Source organism: Ranitomeya variabilis, chromosome 6 (assembly GCF_051348905.1).
Source record: "Ranitomeya variabilis isolate aRanVar5 chromosome 6, aRanVar5.hap1, whole genome shotgun sequence".
Taxonomy (NCBI): domain Eukaryota; kingdom Metazoa; phylum Chordata; class Amphibia; order Anura; family Dendrobatidae; genus Ranitomeya; species Ranitomeya variabilis.
This window is the reverse complement of record NC_135237.1, coordinates 525,297,498-525,316,875: the sequence shown is the minus strand read 5'-3', so window position 1 is coordinate 525,316,875 and position 19,378 is coordinate 525,297,498. Positions and strand designations below refer to the sequence as shown.

The 19,378-nt window shown below is 41.1% G+C and overlaps 1 protein-coding gene across 1 annotated transcript in view; it reads right to left on the bottom strand.

The window, feature by feature from the left end:
* The window catches only part of PKHD1L1 (PKHD1 like 1), a 210,714-nt gene that overhangs the window by 173,524 nt on the left and 17,812 nt on the right, over window positions 1–19,378 (bottom strand). The window contains exons 2-9 of the mRNA XM_077271084.1: window positions 17,314–17,392; window positions 14,366–14,446; window positions 6,980–7,124; window positions 5,167–5,275; window positions 3,097–3,154; window positions 2,034–2,127; window positions 1,509–1,562; window positions 1,163–1,236 (exon numbers count right to left, since the gene is read on the bottom strand). Coding sequence (XP_077127199.1) covers window positions 1,163–1,236; window positions 1,509–1,562; window positions 2,034–2,127; window positions 3,097–3,154; window positions 5,167–5,275; window positions 6,980–7,124; window positions 14,366–14,446; window positions 17,314–17,359 — 661 coding nt within the window. The 5' untranslated portion in view covers window positions 17,360–17,392. The remainder of the gene's footprint in view (window positions 1–1,162; window positions 1,237–1,508; window positions 1,563–2,033; window positions 2,128–3,096; window positions 3,155–5,166; window positions 5,276–6,979; window positions 7,125–14,365; window positions 14,447–17,313; window positions 17,393–19,378) is intronic.

The following is a 19,378-nucleotide window of genomic DNA, read 5'->3' as shown; positions in this document are numbered from 1 at the left end:
CGAGTGTAAATTTACGTTTGTGTACATGAACCTACACCCATACAGTACAGACCAAAAGTTTGGGCACACCTTCTCATTTAAATATTTTTCTGTATTTTCATGACTATGAAAATTGTACATTCACACTGAAGGTGTGGGGGAGCTTTGCTGGTGACACTGTTGGGGATTTATAAAAAATTGAAGGCATACTGAACCAGCATGGCTACCACAGCATCTTGCAGCAGCATGCTATTCCATCTGGTTTGTGTTTAGTTGGACCATCATTTATTTTTCAACAGGGCAATTACCCCAAACACAACTCCAGGCTGTGTAAGGGCTATTTGACCAAGAAGGAGAGTGATGGGGTCCTACGCCAGATGACCTGGCCTCCACAGTCACCAGACCTGAACCCAATCGAGATGGTTTGGGGTGAGCTGGCCCTCAGAGTGAAGGCAAAAGGGCCAACAAGTGCTAAGCATCTCTGGAAACTCCTTCAAGATTGTTGGAAGACCATTCCCGGTGACTACCTCTTGAAGCTCATCAAGAGAATGTCAAGAGTGTGCAAGCAGTCATCAAAGCAAAAGGTGGCTACTTTGAAGAACCTAGAATATAAGACATAATTTCAGTTGTTTCACACTTTTTTGTGAAGTATATAATTCTACATGTGTTAATTCATAGTTTTGATGCCTTCAGTGTGAATGTACAATTTTCATAGTCATGAAAATACAGAAAAATCTTTAAATGAGAAGGTGTGTCCAAACTTTTGGTCTCTACTGTATATAGTGCCTATAAAATATGTAGATTGCCACTAAAATCATTGAAAGTCATTACCTATCCACAAAGTTTTGTAATTGGCACTATACTCGGCAATCAATAAAGAATAAATGGAGGGGTTGTGCACGTGCTCGGCCACCATCCCACCACCTCTGTTCTCTTGATTGGTGGTGGTTCCAATGATTGGACATCCACCTTTATTTTGGCTGGTTGAAAATGTTTTTTTTTAAACTTATTTGGAATAATCCTTTAAGAACCCTTGAAGCTTCTGTCACTTGAGTTTGGGACAATTCACAGACTATAGGCTTCCATCACCACATATATTGGGCTCCCCTCTATTATTATTAGAGCAATGAACCAGTGATTCTGTTCTGAAATGCAGAATTCCATATGAGGATGTCCCACTTACCGACATATGTCCCTGTAGAGCGGCAGATCATGAAGCCGGTGTCACTGGATGTACTGTCCAGTTGGAGCCCGTACCTATGAGTGGAGATGACGTTATTACACGGCACAGTCTGGGCGGGAAGACAAATGCTAAATAGTGTTCGACTACTGCCCCCTAGTGCTTGATAAAGTTCATTGGGAAACGTCGCATCAGATGGCAGAATAAATGTGATTTATATTCCCCAGCGCATGAGGCGCTGTCCTTTCTTTTTGTGATTACTGCCCCCTAGTGTCCACACCGCATACAATAGGGGAACAAAACTGACTATCAATAGGTGAAAATAAATATATCAATACACACGACTTACAATGTGTCGGAGTTAGGTACGAGCAGCTCACAAGGCATTCCTCCAGCATAAACCCTGCGAAATGTGACAAAAAACAATTATAAATCCAGTACATGTAATAAATGTGTAAATGCGATTCATAGCTACTTTGTAATGTATTGTCAAATTGATGAAATTGGAATATTAAAGCTATTGTCCATTGGAAGCAAGTTGTCCTCTATTGATCGGTGGGGGTCTGGCCGCGGAGACCCACAAGGATCGACAATACAAGGCATTTTTATCCCCTTTAGAATAAAGTAACGCTGCGCACCACTTTCTGCCGCTCCAATTGTTCTCTATAGGGCTGCCAAGCGCTGCCTTCATCTTTATCCGTCTTCCCTTTAGAAAATAAATTAATGAATTTTGTAACAGGGATAAAAGTCCTGCTGATCAGTGTAGGTTTCAGTGGTCGGCCCCCCACCGATCAAAAAATTACCAACCATCCTGCAGACAGGTAATGATGATGAGTTGTTTTCACTGGACAACCCCTTTAAGTAATTAGCTTACCTGAGAACTCTGACATTTTTTCCATTAGAACTTAGAGCAGTATTACTGCCATAGACATCAGTGAAGATCTTGCCTGTGATTGTGATCATAGAACCTAGAGGAAAAAAAATACAACCAGACTGCTCAATCAACCATATGTAATAGGATTTTGTCAAACAGTCGCTCATTTTATCATATATTAATGGAGTTGGCTATTTTAGACTCCATTTTCAAATACCCTATTTGGTGTATAAGGAGAGTAGTCCCCTATAGAGGAGGCTCATGTATTAGCCCAAACTGTGAGAACTGTGTAATACTTCATGTCCCCTGTGGGGGTGCTGCAGGGAAAATGAGGCCTCATCTGCCCAAAATTTCAGAATAAAATTACCTTGACAAGCCAGAGATGGTATGTCACTCTCCATAAGGAGAAACATTACCCTTTAGACCCCAGTCCAGAGCCTCTCACCTAGCCAAATCAGTTCTCATGCTTCGCACTGACGAGGGCCAACAGCCCGAAACACCGTGTCTATTAATTGAGATACTGATTTGGCTTTTATCCTAAGTCATATTGCACGACTCGTTAGAGGGTTGATTGTGACTTGTAGGATCGCTACTTCCAACAGGTGGCGCTATAGAGTTAAGTCCTCTTTTTCTCAGAAGAGGCAATTTGCATATAGAATAAAATTAGACATTATGTCGTCATCCACCAGGTATGGATGTATTAATCCAATTTAGGTGCAGTCAGACGGCCGTATAAATTGGACCGAGATCGGAAAGCAGTGGCCGGCTGGAGGCTCTCTCAGAACGAGAGTGAAATACATGAAGCTGTCACGCTCGGTTCGGGAGAGCTGCGTTCCTATCTAGGTCCCATTTATACAGCTGTCTGACTTCGCCCTTAGATAAGTAGATTTCTCTAAAAAGTAGCAGGGACAGAGTGGAAACTGAATTATAGTTACTCCACAGTTTTAAAGGGGCAAAAGTTACACTTTTACAAATTTTAATACAGTTTATAAATTATCCAAAAACAGGAACCTATATATACATTATATATATATAAAAAAGTAAATTTTAAAGTTTACAATACCTGGAGTTCCAGAAACAGGCAGTATACTATTAATCACTGGGGTGAAGTACATAAGTGTCTGAAATGAGAAGTTGGATAAATATAAATCATTACCACTTCTCTTCAACCCTTTAAAACAGAAAAAAATAATGCTTAAATGGAATCTGTTAGTAAGATCAACCCTCCCAAGTCATCCATATGGTCACGCAGGTCAAGGGAAGCTGAATAAAATGACATCTTAATATCTGCAATCCAACGACTTATTCTAGAGAAATCCACATTTTTCTTAATATGTAAATGAGCTGTTAGGATCTATGGGCGGGACATAGATCTCCCTGAGAATCTGCTTACTTAGTTTAATTTAAAAGAAAGGAGGCGCTACTAGTGTAAGATATGTAGATCAGAAGAGCAGACAGTCAGTCATTACACATCACACTGGTAATGTGTTCTTTCATTTATAATATGCTCTGGAGGCAGATTCTCAGGGAGATCTATGTCCTGCCCATAGATCTTAACAGCTCACTTACATATAAGAAAAACGTGGATTTCTCTAGAATAAGACATCGGATAGTAGATATCAAGGTATCATTTTATTCAGCTTCCTATAACCTACATGCCCATAGAGACGACTTAGGAAGGTTAATCCTACTGACAAGGTGGCTAAAATCGCATTATCACACCTGACGTTCAGTGAAGAGTTGGGTATTATTGTCTATGAAAACATTCATTCTTGTCTTCTATTACACAATAGTGAGGCTAAGGGTTAGATAACTGAGAACTAGAACAGAGCGACTCGGGTGAGTTCCGTCCAGTCTGTAGGATACAGGAGTCTCCAGTTTTACACTGTGCATCGAGCGTTCAGACAAGACTGGGTGTCTCCAACTTGTCTGCAGTAGACAAAACATTACCAGTGTCTACCATAGGATGTAGGTCATAGAACACTTTTACTAATACTATATTTAGATCCTGACCTAGTACAGACTAACACATGGATTATAACTTCAGCAGTTTCATAATTTTGACCCAAATACTGAGATTTCATTTCCAATCAGTCTTACTGGAGAAAAAAATATGTAAGTGGTGTGAAACATCTACGCTAAGCAAATCTAAAACATGGAAAAGCACCCACATACTCTTTATAATCTACTACTGCCCTAAAAGAGTAGCTTGCTTAGCTATTTTGCCCTCAGATTTATGGCATGGACATCTTCCATCAACTGCTACAAAGAGAAAATGCTGGTGGACCCAATTAAAGAGGGGGGGGGGGGTGAACTTGGACCACTCCTGACCACCTACTGTAGCCAGAAACAGGAGAGGTGTACGGCTCCTTCTACAGGAGAAATAAAACTAAGGCAGGAAATCCCAAGGGAGACAGCTGACAACTTGCCATCTCCTTCAGGCTGAAATGGGTCTCCACATGTCCATTATAGCATTATAGGAACATATTTTTCTTCACAGAGGGGATGTAGACGGTGAGGAGTGTATGCACTCATATCAATAGTGGCTGCATGCAACATTCCTAAAAAGCGTTGGGTTATTTCTATACATTCCTGTCCCTTTTGTCATGTAAGCAATTGGCATCATTACTTCATAGCCTAAAAGGTAATTCTCATGACTGGCTTCTTGGACCTACTAGACAACCCATTTTCCCATTTAAAATGGTGTTATAGCATAAGTGGAAGTACTGACCTTGGCAAGCAAAGTTTGTAATGGAGACCCTCAAGAGAGCTAAACCCTGGGCTTTTCTTATAATCAGATAATAAGGATCCACCAGCAGATTTCCACTTTTGCCAATGATACCACCACCATTTATGGCACACGCCAGTAAATTTCGGCCATAGTCACGATCCTTTTAGAAGCCACAACCTCTCCCATTCTCCGGCCTTCCATGTCCCATTTACCTCCTCCCTGAATGAAGAAACTTCACAGAAAAGCTGGTATCTGGTGGATTTTAAGCAGGATGAATGGGGCCCAGGAGATTTGCTGATCTTCTGGGAGGCCGGGAGGTCTCCCCTTATTCTGGGAACTTTAAAAACATTCTGGGATAGTTGGAAAGTAAGAATATTATTAAAAAAAATTGTGCTTACATACCTGGAACATACACCACCAGGCCTGGAAGTTTCCCCAGCAGATGTTACTGGTGTCCACAGGAACGCTATCAACGCTCACTCTCACCATGTAACTATCTGCCGGCATGGGTCTGCAACACAGGAAAATAGTGTTTAAAGGCAACTTGTCACCTCAGAAAATTCTCTTTACCTGCAGATTTAGTGTTAATCTGCAAGTAGATTGCGTTACAATGCTGCCTGGTCATCTCACTGAAAGTGCGGCTACTGTGGGAAAATCAACTTATTTCCCCCCTGGGTGCCACTGGCTCTTCATTATGGGGGCATGCACGGAGCGAGGCTATGGTCACCCCTCACTATGCTCTGTGTAGAGCGAGCTGTCAGTCAAAGTGCTGGGTTATGTTTACAGACGAGCGGTGACTGTAGCCCCTCCATGCGCTCCCCCATGACTGGAAGCTGGTGGCTTTTGAGGAAATAAATTAATTTTACAATGGTAGCTGCACTTCCAGTGACATATTCGGCCAGCCATATAACTCTATATATCTGCAGATTGACTCTATCTCTGCAGGCGTATAGCTCCACACATGGCCACTGCTGGCTGTGGTATATACAACAGGCGGCATTCGTTTCTAACAGTAGTGACTCGAGCTGGCTCCAATCACTGCTGCTAACCCCTTAAATGCCGCCGTCAATCTCTTCCTATTCAGTGCAGCCATTGCCCCCTTATGATTCTGTTGTGGGGTGCCACTCGAGTTACCAACCCAAAGGGAGGCCATTCATAGGAAACCATGTTTCCTTATCCATTGCAAAATGAACACAAGTTCAAGTCTGCTAAAGATGCAAAATAATAAAATAAAAAAAAATGTTTTTAAGTAACATAAAAAAATAAGAAAATTCAAATCGCCCTGGTTTTAATAATGAGGAAATACAAAAAATAAACATATTTGTTATCACTGCATTCATAAAAGTCTGATATATAAAAATATACATTTATATGCCGTAAAGCAAAAAAAATAAAGAATTCAAAATTCTAGAAATGCCATTTTTCTGTCATTGAGCCTCCCTCAATAACATATGTGCCACATATGTGCTCACCTGACAAATAACAAGCCCTCTTACAGCTCCATTAACAGAAAAAAAGCTAAGTGGGTCCTCAAACGGTGACACCAACATTTTTTTTTTTTTTTTACAAATTTCGGAATATTTGTTTTCACCAATTAAATACAATATAAAAATAATAAACCAAACTTTGCCAGTGTGGTTTGGTATCCCAATAATTGCACTTCCCATTTTCCAGTACATTATATGGTAAATTGATTGGTGTCATTCAAAACTATAAAGCCACATTCACACGTTCAGTATTTGATCATTATTTTCCATCAGTATTTGTAAGCCAAAACCAGGAGAAAGTATCATAGAAACACGTCACCACTCACCACGTCTGAATTTTTCACCCACTCCTGGTTTTGGCTTACAACTTAAGTACTGAGGTAAAAAAACTCACCAAATGCTGAACATATAAATGTGGCCTAACGCATTCCACAAAAAAAACAAGCCCTCATGTCTAGAGGGTATTGAAAAATGGACAAGTACAAATGGAGGTCATGAAGGTTTTAAAAGCAGATGATAGTTGGGTAGCCTTGTTGGAGTGTTCACCCTTGGGCGTCAAGTTGCACCACTTAATAAAACTAAATAAATCCAAAGGCTACCACCACCAATTTTAGGCACAGGCAAAACCAAATTTGGGAGCAAGTAGTGAAAGTAGTGGATATATTCACTAAGAATCTGATGTGGAACCAGCAAATGCAGGTTCTAGGTGCAGGTCAGAGGGCACATACCTGGTGTAGCAGGTGATCTGTGTGGCATGACTGGCATCTTTCTCTACATCACACGGGATTGAAAGGGTCGATGAAACAAGCTGGACGCTGTTCCCCAGATTGTCATTTCCATCTCCATAATTAAATTGATTGGCATCTGCAAAACCTGAAGAGAGGAAAAGATGAGACTGTTCACGTTATTGGCCATAACTGACAAGCCCAGTGCCTCAATGTTGAAGTGAAACCACCAAGCTTCGTGCCAGACTATAATGTATAACAGATAAGCTAGTATCCTCTCGGAGATCGGAATCGTTATACTGCATAGCCTCACATAGAATCTTGAGTAAGGGATAGAACAGTTTCCACGACTGAACTACTGATGGCCAATCATTAATATAGCTCATCAATATAAGATCGGTGGAGGGTCGACAATTCCACCAATCTGCGGAAAACTGCTGCCCATAATCGTTGTGTGGGGTGGAATGAGTGGATCTAAACCACAGTTCTTGGCAGAGGCCAGATGTTGCATTTTTTTAGCTGATCGGTAGGTGTCAGACTCCATACCATCCTCATAGTGGCCGGCATACATCCCCACTGTGGCCACCATAGTTGAATTTCTGAAGGATCCTTTGCCACAGATACTGTACGACATGCTCTGAACATGCAGTAGTTTTGTGGTCACATATAGTACAAGCCCTGGCAAAAATTATGGAATCACCGGCCTTGGAGGATGTTCATTCAGTTGTTTAATTTTTTAGAAAAAAAGCAGATTACAGACATGGCACAAAACTAAAGTCATTTCAAATGACAACTTTAAGGCTTTAATAAACACTAAAAGAAATCAGCAACAAAAAATGTGGTAGTCAGTAATGGTTACTTTTTTAGAACAAGCAGCGGGAAACAATTATGGAATCACTCAATTCTGATGAAAAAATTATGGAATTATGAAAAACAAGCAAACAAAAAAACACTCCAAAACATCACTAACATTTTTTTGCACCACCTCTGGCTTTTATAACAGCTTGCAGTCTCTGAGGCATGGACTTAATGAGTGTCACACAGAACTCTTCATCAATCTGGCTCCAACTTTCTCTGATTGCTGTTGCCAGATCAGCTTTGCAGGTTGGAGCCTTGTCATGGACCATTTTTTTCAACTTCCTCCAAAGATTTTCAATTGGATTGAGATCCGGACTATTTGCAGGCCATGACATTGACCTTATGTGTTTATTTTCAAGGAATGTTGGCACAGTTTTTGCTCTATGGCAGGACGCATTGTCATCTTGAAAAAAGATTTCATCATCCCCAAACATCCTTTCAATTGATGGGATAAGAAAAGTGTCCAAAATATCAACACAAACTTGTGCATTTATTGAAGATGTAATGACAGCCATCTCCCCGGTGCCTTTACCTGACATGCAGCCCCATATCATCAATGACTGTGGAAATTTGCATGTTCTCGTCAGGCAGTCATCTTTATAAATCTCATTGGAATGGCACCAAACAAAAGTTCCAGCATCATCACCTTGCCCAATGCAGATTCGCAAGTCATCACTGAATGACTTTCATCCAGTCATCAATAGTCCACGAGTGCTTTTCCTTAGCCCATTGTAATCTTGTTTTTTTCTGTTTAGGTGTTAATGATGGCTTTCGTTTAGCTTTTCTGTATGTAAATCCCATTTCCTTTAGGCGGTTTCTTACAGTTCGGTCACAGACGTTGACTCCAGTTTCCTCCCATTTGTTCCTCATTTGTTTTGTTGTGCATTTCCTGTTTTGGAGACATATTGCTTTAAGCTTCCGGTCTTGACGCTTTGATGTCTTCCTTGGTCTACCAGTATGTTTGCCTTTAACAACCTTCCAATGTTGTTTGTATTTGGTCCAGATTTTAGACACAGCTGACTGTGAGCAACCAACATCTTTTGTTTCAATTGACATCTCTCGTGTTGGAGCCATGATTCATGTCAGTCCACTTGGTGCAACAGCTCTCCAAGGTGTGATCACTCCTTTTTAGATGCAGAATAACGAGCAGATCTAATTTGATACAGGTGTTAGTTTTGGGAATTGAAATTTAGAGGGTGATTCCATAATTTTTTCCCACATAATTGAATGAGTACATAATTTTTTCCCGTCTGCTTGTAAAGTAACCATTACTGACTACAACATTTTTTGTTCTTGCATTTCTTTTAGTGTTTATTAAAGCCAGAAAGTTGCCATTTGAAATGACTTTAGTTTTGTGCCATGTCTGTGATCTCCTTTTTTTCTATAAAATTAAACAACTGAATGAACGTCCTCCAAGGCCGGTGATTCCATAATTTTTGCCAAAAGTTGTATATGTTGGAAAATGTTTGCTACGGATACACGACCCTTAAATAGGAAAAATACCAAAATAATAGCATAGATTGTTCTATATCCCTATCCTACAGACAGCCTCAAATTGTACAGAGCTCGCTCTACACACAAGGATTTTATTATACATGGGAGAGGAGAACTATTCCGGGGGTCAAGTCAACATTTTCATGGGCAGCAATGTTTGGACTCTCCTGTACTGGGATTTGGTGATTGTTTTTCAATAGTCTTTCATTCCTAAAAAATAATGTTACTTAAAAAAAAGAGCAAGAGTAAAGAAGTGTAATCAAATATAATACATGCAGCATGCAAAGTAACCACATCACACTGACACAGTCACCATTCAAAGCAAGGATGCAAAGCAAAAGGAGAGCTACGGTGTGGTTTCCTGTGATCTTTTTCCTGTGGAATTCATGATTGTAAAATCTCAACCTCACTCTGGACATTATATAATCATTTGGAGGATGGAAGGGGGACTGGTGCACAGAATTTTGTGCTAATATTTCAGACCTTACAGGTCAGGTGCTGGTTTAATACACAGGCTCAGAAGCTGAGCCCACATCATACCAGGCAGACTGTTATGATCCGGTGACCTAGGAGCCGCATGAGAGACTTTCTCAGGAGTAAGTGGTATCTGTACTGACCGCAAACCCTAAACTGACACCGCAACTAGAAGTAGCCGTGGGGTGTGCCTAACCCATCCTAGACACCTCGACACAGCCGGAGGACTAAATACCCCTATAGGTGGAAATGGGAATTCTATCTTGCCTCAGAGCAGAGCCCCAAAGGATATGCAGCCCCCCACAAATATTGACTGTGAGTATAAGAGGAAAGACACACGCAGGCAGAAAAACAGAATTTAGCAAAAGAGGCACTTCTAGCTAAATAGAAAAGGATAGGACAGAATTCTAAGCGGTCAGTATTAAAATCCTAAATATATCCACAGCAGAAAATACAAATATACTACATCTAACTAAAGACATAGCAAGTATATCTGCAACTCCTGAGAATCCAGCATGACTGAAAAATCCAAACAAAGTCTAAGCTGGACAAAAACACAAATGAATTGCACTGAATTACAAGCACACTGCATGTGTGCACAGAGACAAAAAAACAGACACTTATCTTAGCTGAATTGGCAGCAGAGCATGAGGAACCAGAGAGAGATGCAATCCCTCCAAGAACAATGGACAACTGGCCAGGAGTAATGGATCCTGCAAACCTAAATACCTAGTAGAACTGAAATCAGCAGAAACACATGCCCTGGATTACAACCCCAAGACAACTGCACTACCACTAACAACCACCGGAGGGAGCCCAAGAGCAGAATTCACAACAGCAGACGTCAACTGTGTTAAACCGCCAACATCTGACCTTAACAGGAGTGACCAGCACTAGCTCCTACTGTATATATATATATATATATATATATATATATATATATATATATATATATATACATATACCTTTTATCAATCTCCTTGGTAGTATTCTGCCATCTGGTGGCTACCCTTGGTATTGTAATCTTATGCAAATTATTTTGTGTTGCTCATCGGCCTCCCCTTGCTATCATTGTTCCTTGTTTTTACTATTAACTTTTAAATCTCCCCTCTGTAACAGTCTGTCACTGTAAATTTGTTTACTGTTAACGATATCTATAACCCTGTATGTAACCCCTTTTCACATGTACAGCACCATGGAATTAATGGTGCTATATAAATAATAATAATAATAATACATTCTATTTTTATTGTATAGTTGTGTATTTCAATAAAATATTTATTGTGTGTATATTTACGTTTTATCTGATGTTTATTTAAATTGGAGCAACACTTATATAATATAAAGAAAACATATATTAATCTCCAGTGATGTCACCACTATGTCTCCTGGCAGTCACATGACATTTTCATGTCTCATGACCACTGCAGCCAATCAATGGCTACTGATTTTCAACAGCCTTGCACAATTCCTTCAGAGCGAGCTCAAGTATACGGTAAACTACACTGATAGATAAGCCAGAAACTTGTGTGGTCACATAGAATGGCAGAAAGGAGCTGACTAGCCAAAGCCCTGACCTTAATGCAATTGAGATGCTGTGGCATGACCTTAAAAAAGGCGGTTTATGCTCAGACACCCTCAAACGTGGTTGAATTACAACAATTCTGCAAAGAAGACGGAACATTCCATGGAAAATTCTGCTTTTCTTTGATCGTTGCTTGTGCGATAGTAAATATTAGTTCTTATCAGGAGTGAGTCTTCTTTAAAGGGCGGCAATAGAAGGAGGGCTTCCTGTTCTAACGAATGTGCTACTACTTTCACTATCTGTTAGCTAGGCCTTATCTCTGCTTCCATATTGAGCCTGGAAAGAAGAGATGAATGTACAGAGACGAAATACATACGTCTGTTTTCCCATGATCGGAACGGAACGCCCTGTCCAGAATATCTATTAAAGAAACTTTGTTGGCAGGAATATGCAAAGTGAAGACCTCGTGTAAAGTGAAAATGACAACTTGATCTGTCCCACTTTTATCGCTCCCAACATACATATGAATGCTCAGTTTAGTCGAGCGTTCTTATATTTTCAATGGCCAGAGGGATTTAAGTGGTTGTCATACTCTTCATCATTTCTCCCCTAAAAATGAAAGGATTGGGAATTGAAGTTTCAACCTCCATTTCACGGGATAGTCTGGTGTACCCCATACACATCAGATTGTTGGCTGGTACAGCCGAAATGGTCAAGCTAAGTTGACTTTCATCCAATGTGGATGCCTTTAGATTTCCACCCCCAAAACAATTCTGCCTTTTCCTCAATAGCCTGCTTGCCCATCTCCAACACCCAAAACTTGCCACACATCTATAAGGATGTAGTAGTAGCACTCACCTTTAGGCCAAGACACCTACAACTGTGTAAAAAAGTGTTTGCCCCTTCCTGATTTCTTATTCTTTTGCATGTTTGTCACACTTAAATGTTTCAGATCATGAAACAAATAGAAATATTAGGAAAAAAAGTGATTGCCCCCTAAATTTAATAACTGGTTGGATCACCATTACCAGCAACATTTGTGATAACTGGCAATGAGACTTTTACAATGCTCTGGAGGAATTTTGTTGTAATTCAGCCATATTTGAGGGTGTCTGAGCATAAACCTCCTTTTGAAGGTCATGCCACAGCATCTCAATTTCATTACGGTCAGGACTTTGACTAGGCCACTCCAAAGTCTTAATTTTGTTTTTCTTAAGCCATTCAGAGATGGACTTGCTGGTGTGTTTGGGATCATTGTCCTGCTACATAATTCAAGTGCGATTCAGCTTGAGGTCACTAACAGTTGGCCGGACATTCTCCTTCAGGATTTTTTGGGTAGACAGCAGAACTCATGGTTCCATTTACCAAAGCAAGTCTTCCATGCCCTGAAGCAGCAAAACAGCCCCAGACCATCACACTACCACCACCATATTTTATTGTTGGTATAATGTTCTTTTTCTGAAATGCTGTGTTACTTCTACGCCACATGTAATGGGACATACACCTTCCAAAGAGTTCAACTTTTGTCTCGGCAGTCCACAGAGTATTCTCCCAAAAGTCATGGAGATCATCAAGATGTTTTCTGGTAAAACTGAGATGAGCCTTTATGCTCTTATAGCTCAGCAGTGGTTTTTGTCTTGGAACTATGCTATGCAAGCCATTCTTTTTTTATAGTGGAGTCATGATTACTGACCTGAACTGAGGCAAATAAGGCCTACAGTTCTTTGGATGTTGTTGTGGGGTCTTTTGTGACCTCTTGGATGTCGTCGCAGTGCTATTGGGGTAATTTTGGTTGGCCAGCCACTACTGGGAAGGTTCACATCTGTTCCATGTTTTCGCCATTTGTGGCTCTCACTGTGGTTCAATAGAGTCCAAATGCTTGAGAAATGGCTTTATAATCTTTTCCAGACTGATAGATGTGCAATAGTTTGTTTCTCATTTGTTCCAGAATTTCTTTGGATCGCAGCATGATGTGTAGCTTTTGAGGATCTTTTGGTCTACGTCACTTTGTTTGGCAGGTCCTATTTAAGTGATTTCTTGATTGAGAACAGGTGTGGCAGTAATCAGGCCTGGGTGTGGCTAGGCTATTTGAACTTAGTTTCCCAAAGATGTGATAAACCAAAGTTAATTTATGTTTTAAGAGGGGGGGGATAATCACTTGTTCACACAGAGCCCTGTAGGTTTGGATTTATTTTTCTCTTAATAATAAAGACCGTCATTTAAAACTGCATTTTATGTTTACTTGTGTTAACTTTGTCTAATATTTCACTTTGTTTGATGATCAGAAACATTTTGAAGTGTGACAAATGTGCAAAAGGATAGGAATACAAGAAGGGGACAAACACTTTTTCACACAACAGTATATAAAAAATAGGTGAGATGAGGGCATTGCTGTTGATTTTTCATTGGAAAATCTACAAATAACTCTTCTGCCCCAGTCTCCCCCATTCCAGTGCATGCAAATATCCAGTACAAGCTAGGGAAAGTCTCCCAAGTCATGTGTCCTCAGATCTGGAGCTTGGAAGGTCACCAACAAGCCACTTTTCTTGGCCAGTGATTGAGGGCCATGGTAGAAAATTGAACTTATGAATGCAATGGAGGAAAGACTTGCAACGTATTAGCAATACTCTGTCTTCAAACCGGGGTTGTGTACTAGTGAGTCAAAATGTCCTTACCCAAGGAATGATTTCTCAACTTGAGATAGCGGTGGACCCACGTTCCTCACCACCCCAGGACACCTAAAAGAGGCTAATCTTGTACCTATGAAAAGTATATAATAATATACATCCAAATTTATTTTGGCAAATGTCCTGTATGGATCCTGGGAAAATAAATGCATTTTTCCCTTGCAGATTGATTGATCTCTTATTTTCATTCAATAAGAGATAAGAATTGAGTGTCAGTTTATGGAAGGGCAATGTCCCTGAATGTCTCACCAACCAGACCACCACCACTTATTACCAGGTCTCAAGACACTCTGATGAAAAAACCCTTCAATTTTCCCATTGTGGTCAGTATATTTGGCGCAATATTCTCACCGTTTCCTTTGATGGTGATTCTTGTTGCTCCGTTAATGCTGCCATAAATTGGCATAATCTGCGAAACGATGACTTGTCCGCCTGCGAAGAAAATCAATGATAAGGAAATGGGTTTAGAGTGGAAAAAAACAGGCTGGACTTGTTTTACAGGGTTTTTTTATCTTTCTGTTTGATTGGAAGAGAATGTAACTTTTTTTTATTGTTTATTTCTGAAATTCCCCGTGAAGTGTTACAGAAAGGTCAACATTGCAAGATGGAAGGATGCAAGAAAGTCTTCCCACCTTTCCTACACAGGGCTGAGACAAACGCATCCACCCATGAGATCTGGGGCAGCACCCAACGCTGAATATGCTGTCCCACTGACCAAACCTTTACAGATACAGGATCTTACTCCTACTAGTCAAAATTGTGTAAAAAAATGTGTTAGGCCATTTGGCAGTCAGAGACCATGAGAATCGCATATATGATACTGCAGTATAAGGCGGCATTCACACACAGCAGTCATGCGGCAACTTTTAGCCACAGCAGCCCTGTGCCGCTGGGGTCTTTCCGCTGTTTCACTGCACAATCACTTAACCTTGGAGGAAATAAGCTGTTTCACTTACGAGATTGCCCAGCCGATCATAATGGCTGCCTGGTTTTATAGGTGAAACAGCTGTTTACCTATGAGGTTCAGTGTTGGGAAACAGTAAAAAAAAAGTAGCGTCATAGGTTAAAAGTTGCAGCATAACAGCTGTGTGTGAACGCAGCCTTAACGCCATTCCCCAGGAGAGGTGGGACATGGGCAGCACAGGCAGATATCAGGTCCAGTGTTGTATCGTTGAGTTAGCTTCTTGAAAATAAATAAGAAAAACAAAACCCTAAATGGCCATTACCACCTTAGACATTTTAGATGAAGGTACCTACTTTAGAAACCACATTTATCTCCAGTTAAAGTGTCCTCTAAACCCCAACCTGCTAGAGACAGAGGCCGGGGGGCTAGGTTGACCTTTACAGCATTGGATAGAAAAAGTTTCGAACATGCACATTCTCTTTAACATTATTTCTCCACCTGGATATGGAGGCAAGCAGTGGCCTCACTGGGTAAGTCAAGGGACCTGGAGTTTGGCGTGGCTCCCATAATTGTAACCCATAGTTATTAGACATTTATGGAACATCCCATAATTGTGTTAGGTGATTATACCCCCATTTTCCATAACATTATGATTGCTAGGAGCCTGACCTCTGGGACCCCCTTGCCAATTCATAGAAAAAGGCATGGCTGTCCATTTGATATTTCTCGTAGTCAGTATCACTCCCATTAACAGTGCAGGGAACTGAAATGCAGCTCTACTTAAAGAGAATCTGTCAGTAGGAACAACCCTCCTAAGGCCTCTTTCACATTTCCATCATTTAGGGGCCGTCGCAATGCGTTGGTCTGTGCAAAAAACATCCTGCAAAGTTGCCCGCAGGATGCGTTTTTTGCACATAGACTTGTATTACTGACGCATCCCAACGTATGGACACACGTCCCATACGTCGTGCACTGGATGGGTCGGTATTTTGCGGACAATTGTAGCGAAAAAACGTTCAAGGGAATTTTTTTTGTACGTCGGATCCGCCATTTCCTACCGCGCATGTGCGGCCGGAACTCCGCCCCCCCCTCCCCGGACTTTAGAAAGGGCAGCGGATGCGTTGAAAAACTGCATCCACTGCCCACGTTGTGTCGAATTTTCACAACGTCCGTCGGTACGTCGCGCCGACGCCTGGTGACGGCCCCGTAACGACGGAAGTGTGAAAGAGGCCTAAGCCGTCTATATGGGCATGTAGGTCACAGAGAGCTGAATAAAATTATATCTTGATATCTGCCATCCAATTTCTTATTCCAGAGAAATCCAGGTTTTTCTTAATATGTACATGAGCTGTTAAGATCTCTGGGTCGGACATAGATCTCCATGAGAATCTGCCTCCGGAGCTTATTTTAGATTAAATGGGGCGTTATCATGTAGACCAGGAGAGCAGACTGTCAGTTATTACATGTCTCACACTGGTAATGCCCCCTTTCATTTAAAATAAGCTCTGGAGGCAGATTCCCAGGGAGCTGTATGTCCGGCCCATAGATCTTAACAGCTCATTTACATATTAAGGAAAACATTGATTTCTCTGGAATAAGATAATAGATTTCAGATATAAAGGTATTATTTTATTCAGCTTCCTATGACCTACATGCCCATATAGGCGGCTTAGGAGGGCTGATCCTACTGATAGATTCCCTTTAAAAAAGAGCTGACCTTTCATACATAGGATTTTTTAACTTGGTGTTCTCCTGAATCTGGTGTTGTTTTTAATTTGTTCCTCCTCTTCCTCTCTATTACTAAGATACGGCCCCCTCTTCCCTTAAAATAAATCTGGTCTTGTTCGCCAAGTGGGCAGGGCCGTCTCTTATTTTTACGTGAATCTTCATGAAGGTCATGCCTCCAGTCCTCAGCTAAACAAACTAGATTTATATACAGGGAAGAGACATCCATGTTTTAGGAATGGAGAGGCGTAGGAAAATAAAAATAATGCAAGATGGAAGAGAACAGCGGCATTTACAGCAGGTAAAAGATTGTATCTTCATGAGAAATGACAGGTCCTATTTAAATGTATGGCTGTGTTCAGGAGGCCAGATGGGCACATCTGCATCAGACACATGTGTGCGGTCCTTTATATTGAGACAGGTGGGTGACAGGTAAATCTACCGCTGCTTATCTACTTCAAGAATGTCGAAAAACAATCCTCGGCGTTGGGAGTGGGATATTCTTGGCTGCTTCTTCTCATAGGAGATTTTTAGGAATCCGAAAAACATCTAAGAAGCATGAGAAGGTTTGCCGATCATCAGGGGTCGTCTGTGCTTTTCAAAAGTAGCAGCAAAAATCCTATTATTATTTATTAATATCATTAATATAATATAAGTAAAAGCCACTTACATGTGATATGAATGAAGACATAGACGAGGAGCACCGACAGCAACATGGCGCCAGCAGTTGGTGCCACCACCAGCCCGGGCTGCACAAAACAGTGGCAGTGTTAGTTACAACTCGCTCATCATAAAGTCCTACATTCCAATAATCTGTCTCAGTAACACATTCAACGTGTCGCACGCTATCAGGATAACCCTCAATAACGGAAATAGGACAATAGTCATCCACTGTCCATGTGTAGAGCTGACGTCTAAAAGTATGCATACCCTGGGAACTTCTCCACATGTCTTCGCGTTACACCCACATAAATAAATGTTTCTTATTGGGATTTTATCTGACATTCCAACACAAAGTAGAAAATATTTGTGAAATGTAAGAGAAATTATCATGACAGGGATACAGTTGTGGAGAAGAGTAAAGCAGGGTTAGGCTATAAAAAAAATAGCCAAAGCTCTGATTATTTCATGGAGCCCTGTTCAATCCATCATCTACAGCTGGAAGCAGTATGGCATAACCGCAAACCTACCAAAATATGGCCATCCGCCTAACCCGGCATCCCAAGCAAGGAGAGCACTAATTAGAAAAGCAGCCAAGAAGCCCATGGTCACTCTGGAGAAGCTGCAGAGATCCACAGCTCAGGTGGGAGAATGTGTATACACGTGTGACGAGGGTATACATCGGACTAGTGTTAGGCAATGTTTTAGCAGATATCTCTGTCCAATGGTATGCTATGGGGCAGTGAAGTTCTCCTATTTTTTTCTCATGCCGACTCTACATGAGAAAATAGTCGAGTGCATCCGGCAATCAGACCATGCGCTGTACTTAGATGTCATCTGAGTGCTGTCCGAAAAACGCAGACACAAAGAATTGAGAAGATGGAGAAATGATATGTACACTCACTGGCCACTTTATTAGGTACACCTGTCCAACTTCTTGTTAACACTTAATTTCTAATCAGCCAATCACATGGCGGCAACTCAGTGCATTTAGGCATGTAGACATGGTCAAGACAATCTCCTGCAGTTCAAACCGAGCATCAGTATGGAGAAGAAAGGTGATTTGAGTGCCTTTGAACGTGGCATGGTGCCAGAAGGGCTGGTCTGAGTATTTCAGAAACTGCTGATCTACTGGGATTTTCACGCACAACCATCTCTAGGGTTTACAGAGAATGGTCCGAAAAAGAAAAAAAATCCAGTGAGCGGCAGTTCTGTGGGCGGAAATGCCTTGTTGATGCCAGAGGTCAGAGGAGAATGGGCAGACTGGTTCGAGCTGATAGAAAGGCAACAGTGACTCAAATCGCCACCCGTTACAACCAAGGTAGGCCTAAGAGCATCTCTGAACGCACAGTGCGTTGAACTTTGAGGCAGATGGGCTACAGCAGCAGAAGACCACACCGGGTACCACTCCTTTCAGCTAAGAACAGGAAACTGAGGCTACAATTTGTACAAGCTCATCGAAATTGGACAGTAGAAGATTGGAAAAACGTTGCTTGGTCTGATGAGTCTCGATTTCTGCTGCGACATTCGGATGGTAGGGTCAGAATTTGGCGTAAACAACATGAAAGCATGGATCCATCCTGCCTTGTATGGAGCATCTTTGGGATGTGCAGCCGACAAATCTGCGGCAACTGTGTGATGCCATCATGTCAATATGGACCAAAATCTCTGAGGAATGCTTCCAGCACCTTGTTGAATCTATGCCACGAAGAATTGAGGCAGTTCTGAAGGCAAAAGGGGGTCCAACCCGTTACTAGCATGGTGTACCTAATAAAGTGGCCGGTGAGTGTATATATATATATATATATATATATATATATATATATATATATATATATATATATATACACACAGTATATATGTACAAATATATTTGTATTTTTACCTGATGAAGGAGCAGGTCCCGTAGTGCGTTATAAATTGTAAATATTTCTAAAAATCATTTTTGCCTCATGTTTAGACACTGATGACTCTGGGCAGAGCTATATAGACCACCTGAAAACGCAAATCTATCTATCTATCTATCTATCTATCTATCTATCTATCTATCTATCTGTCTGTCTGTCTGTCTGTCT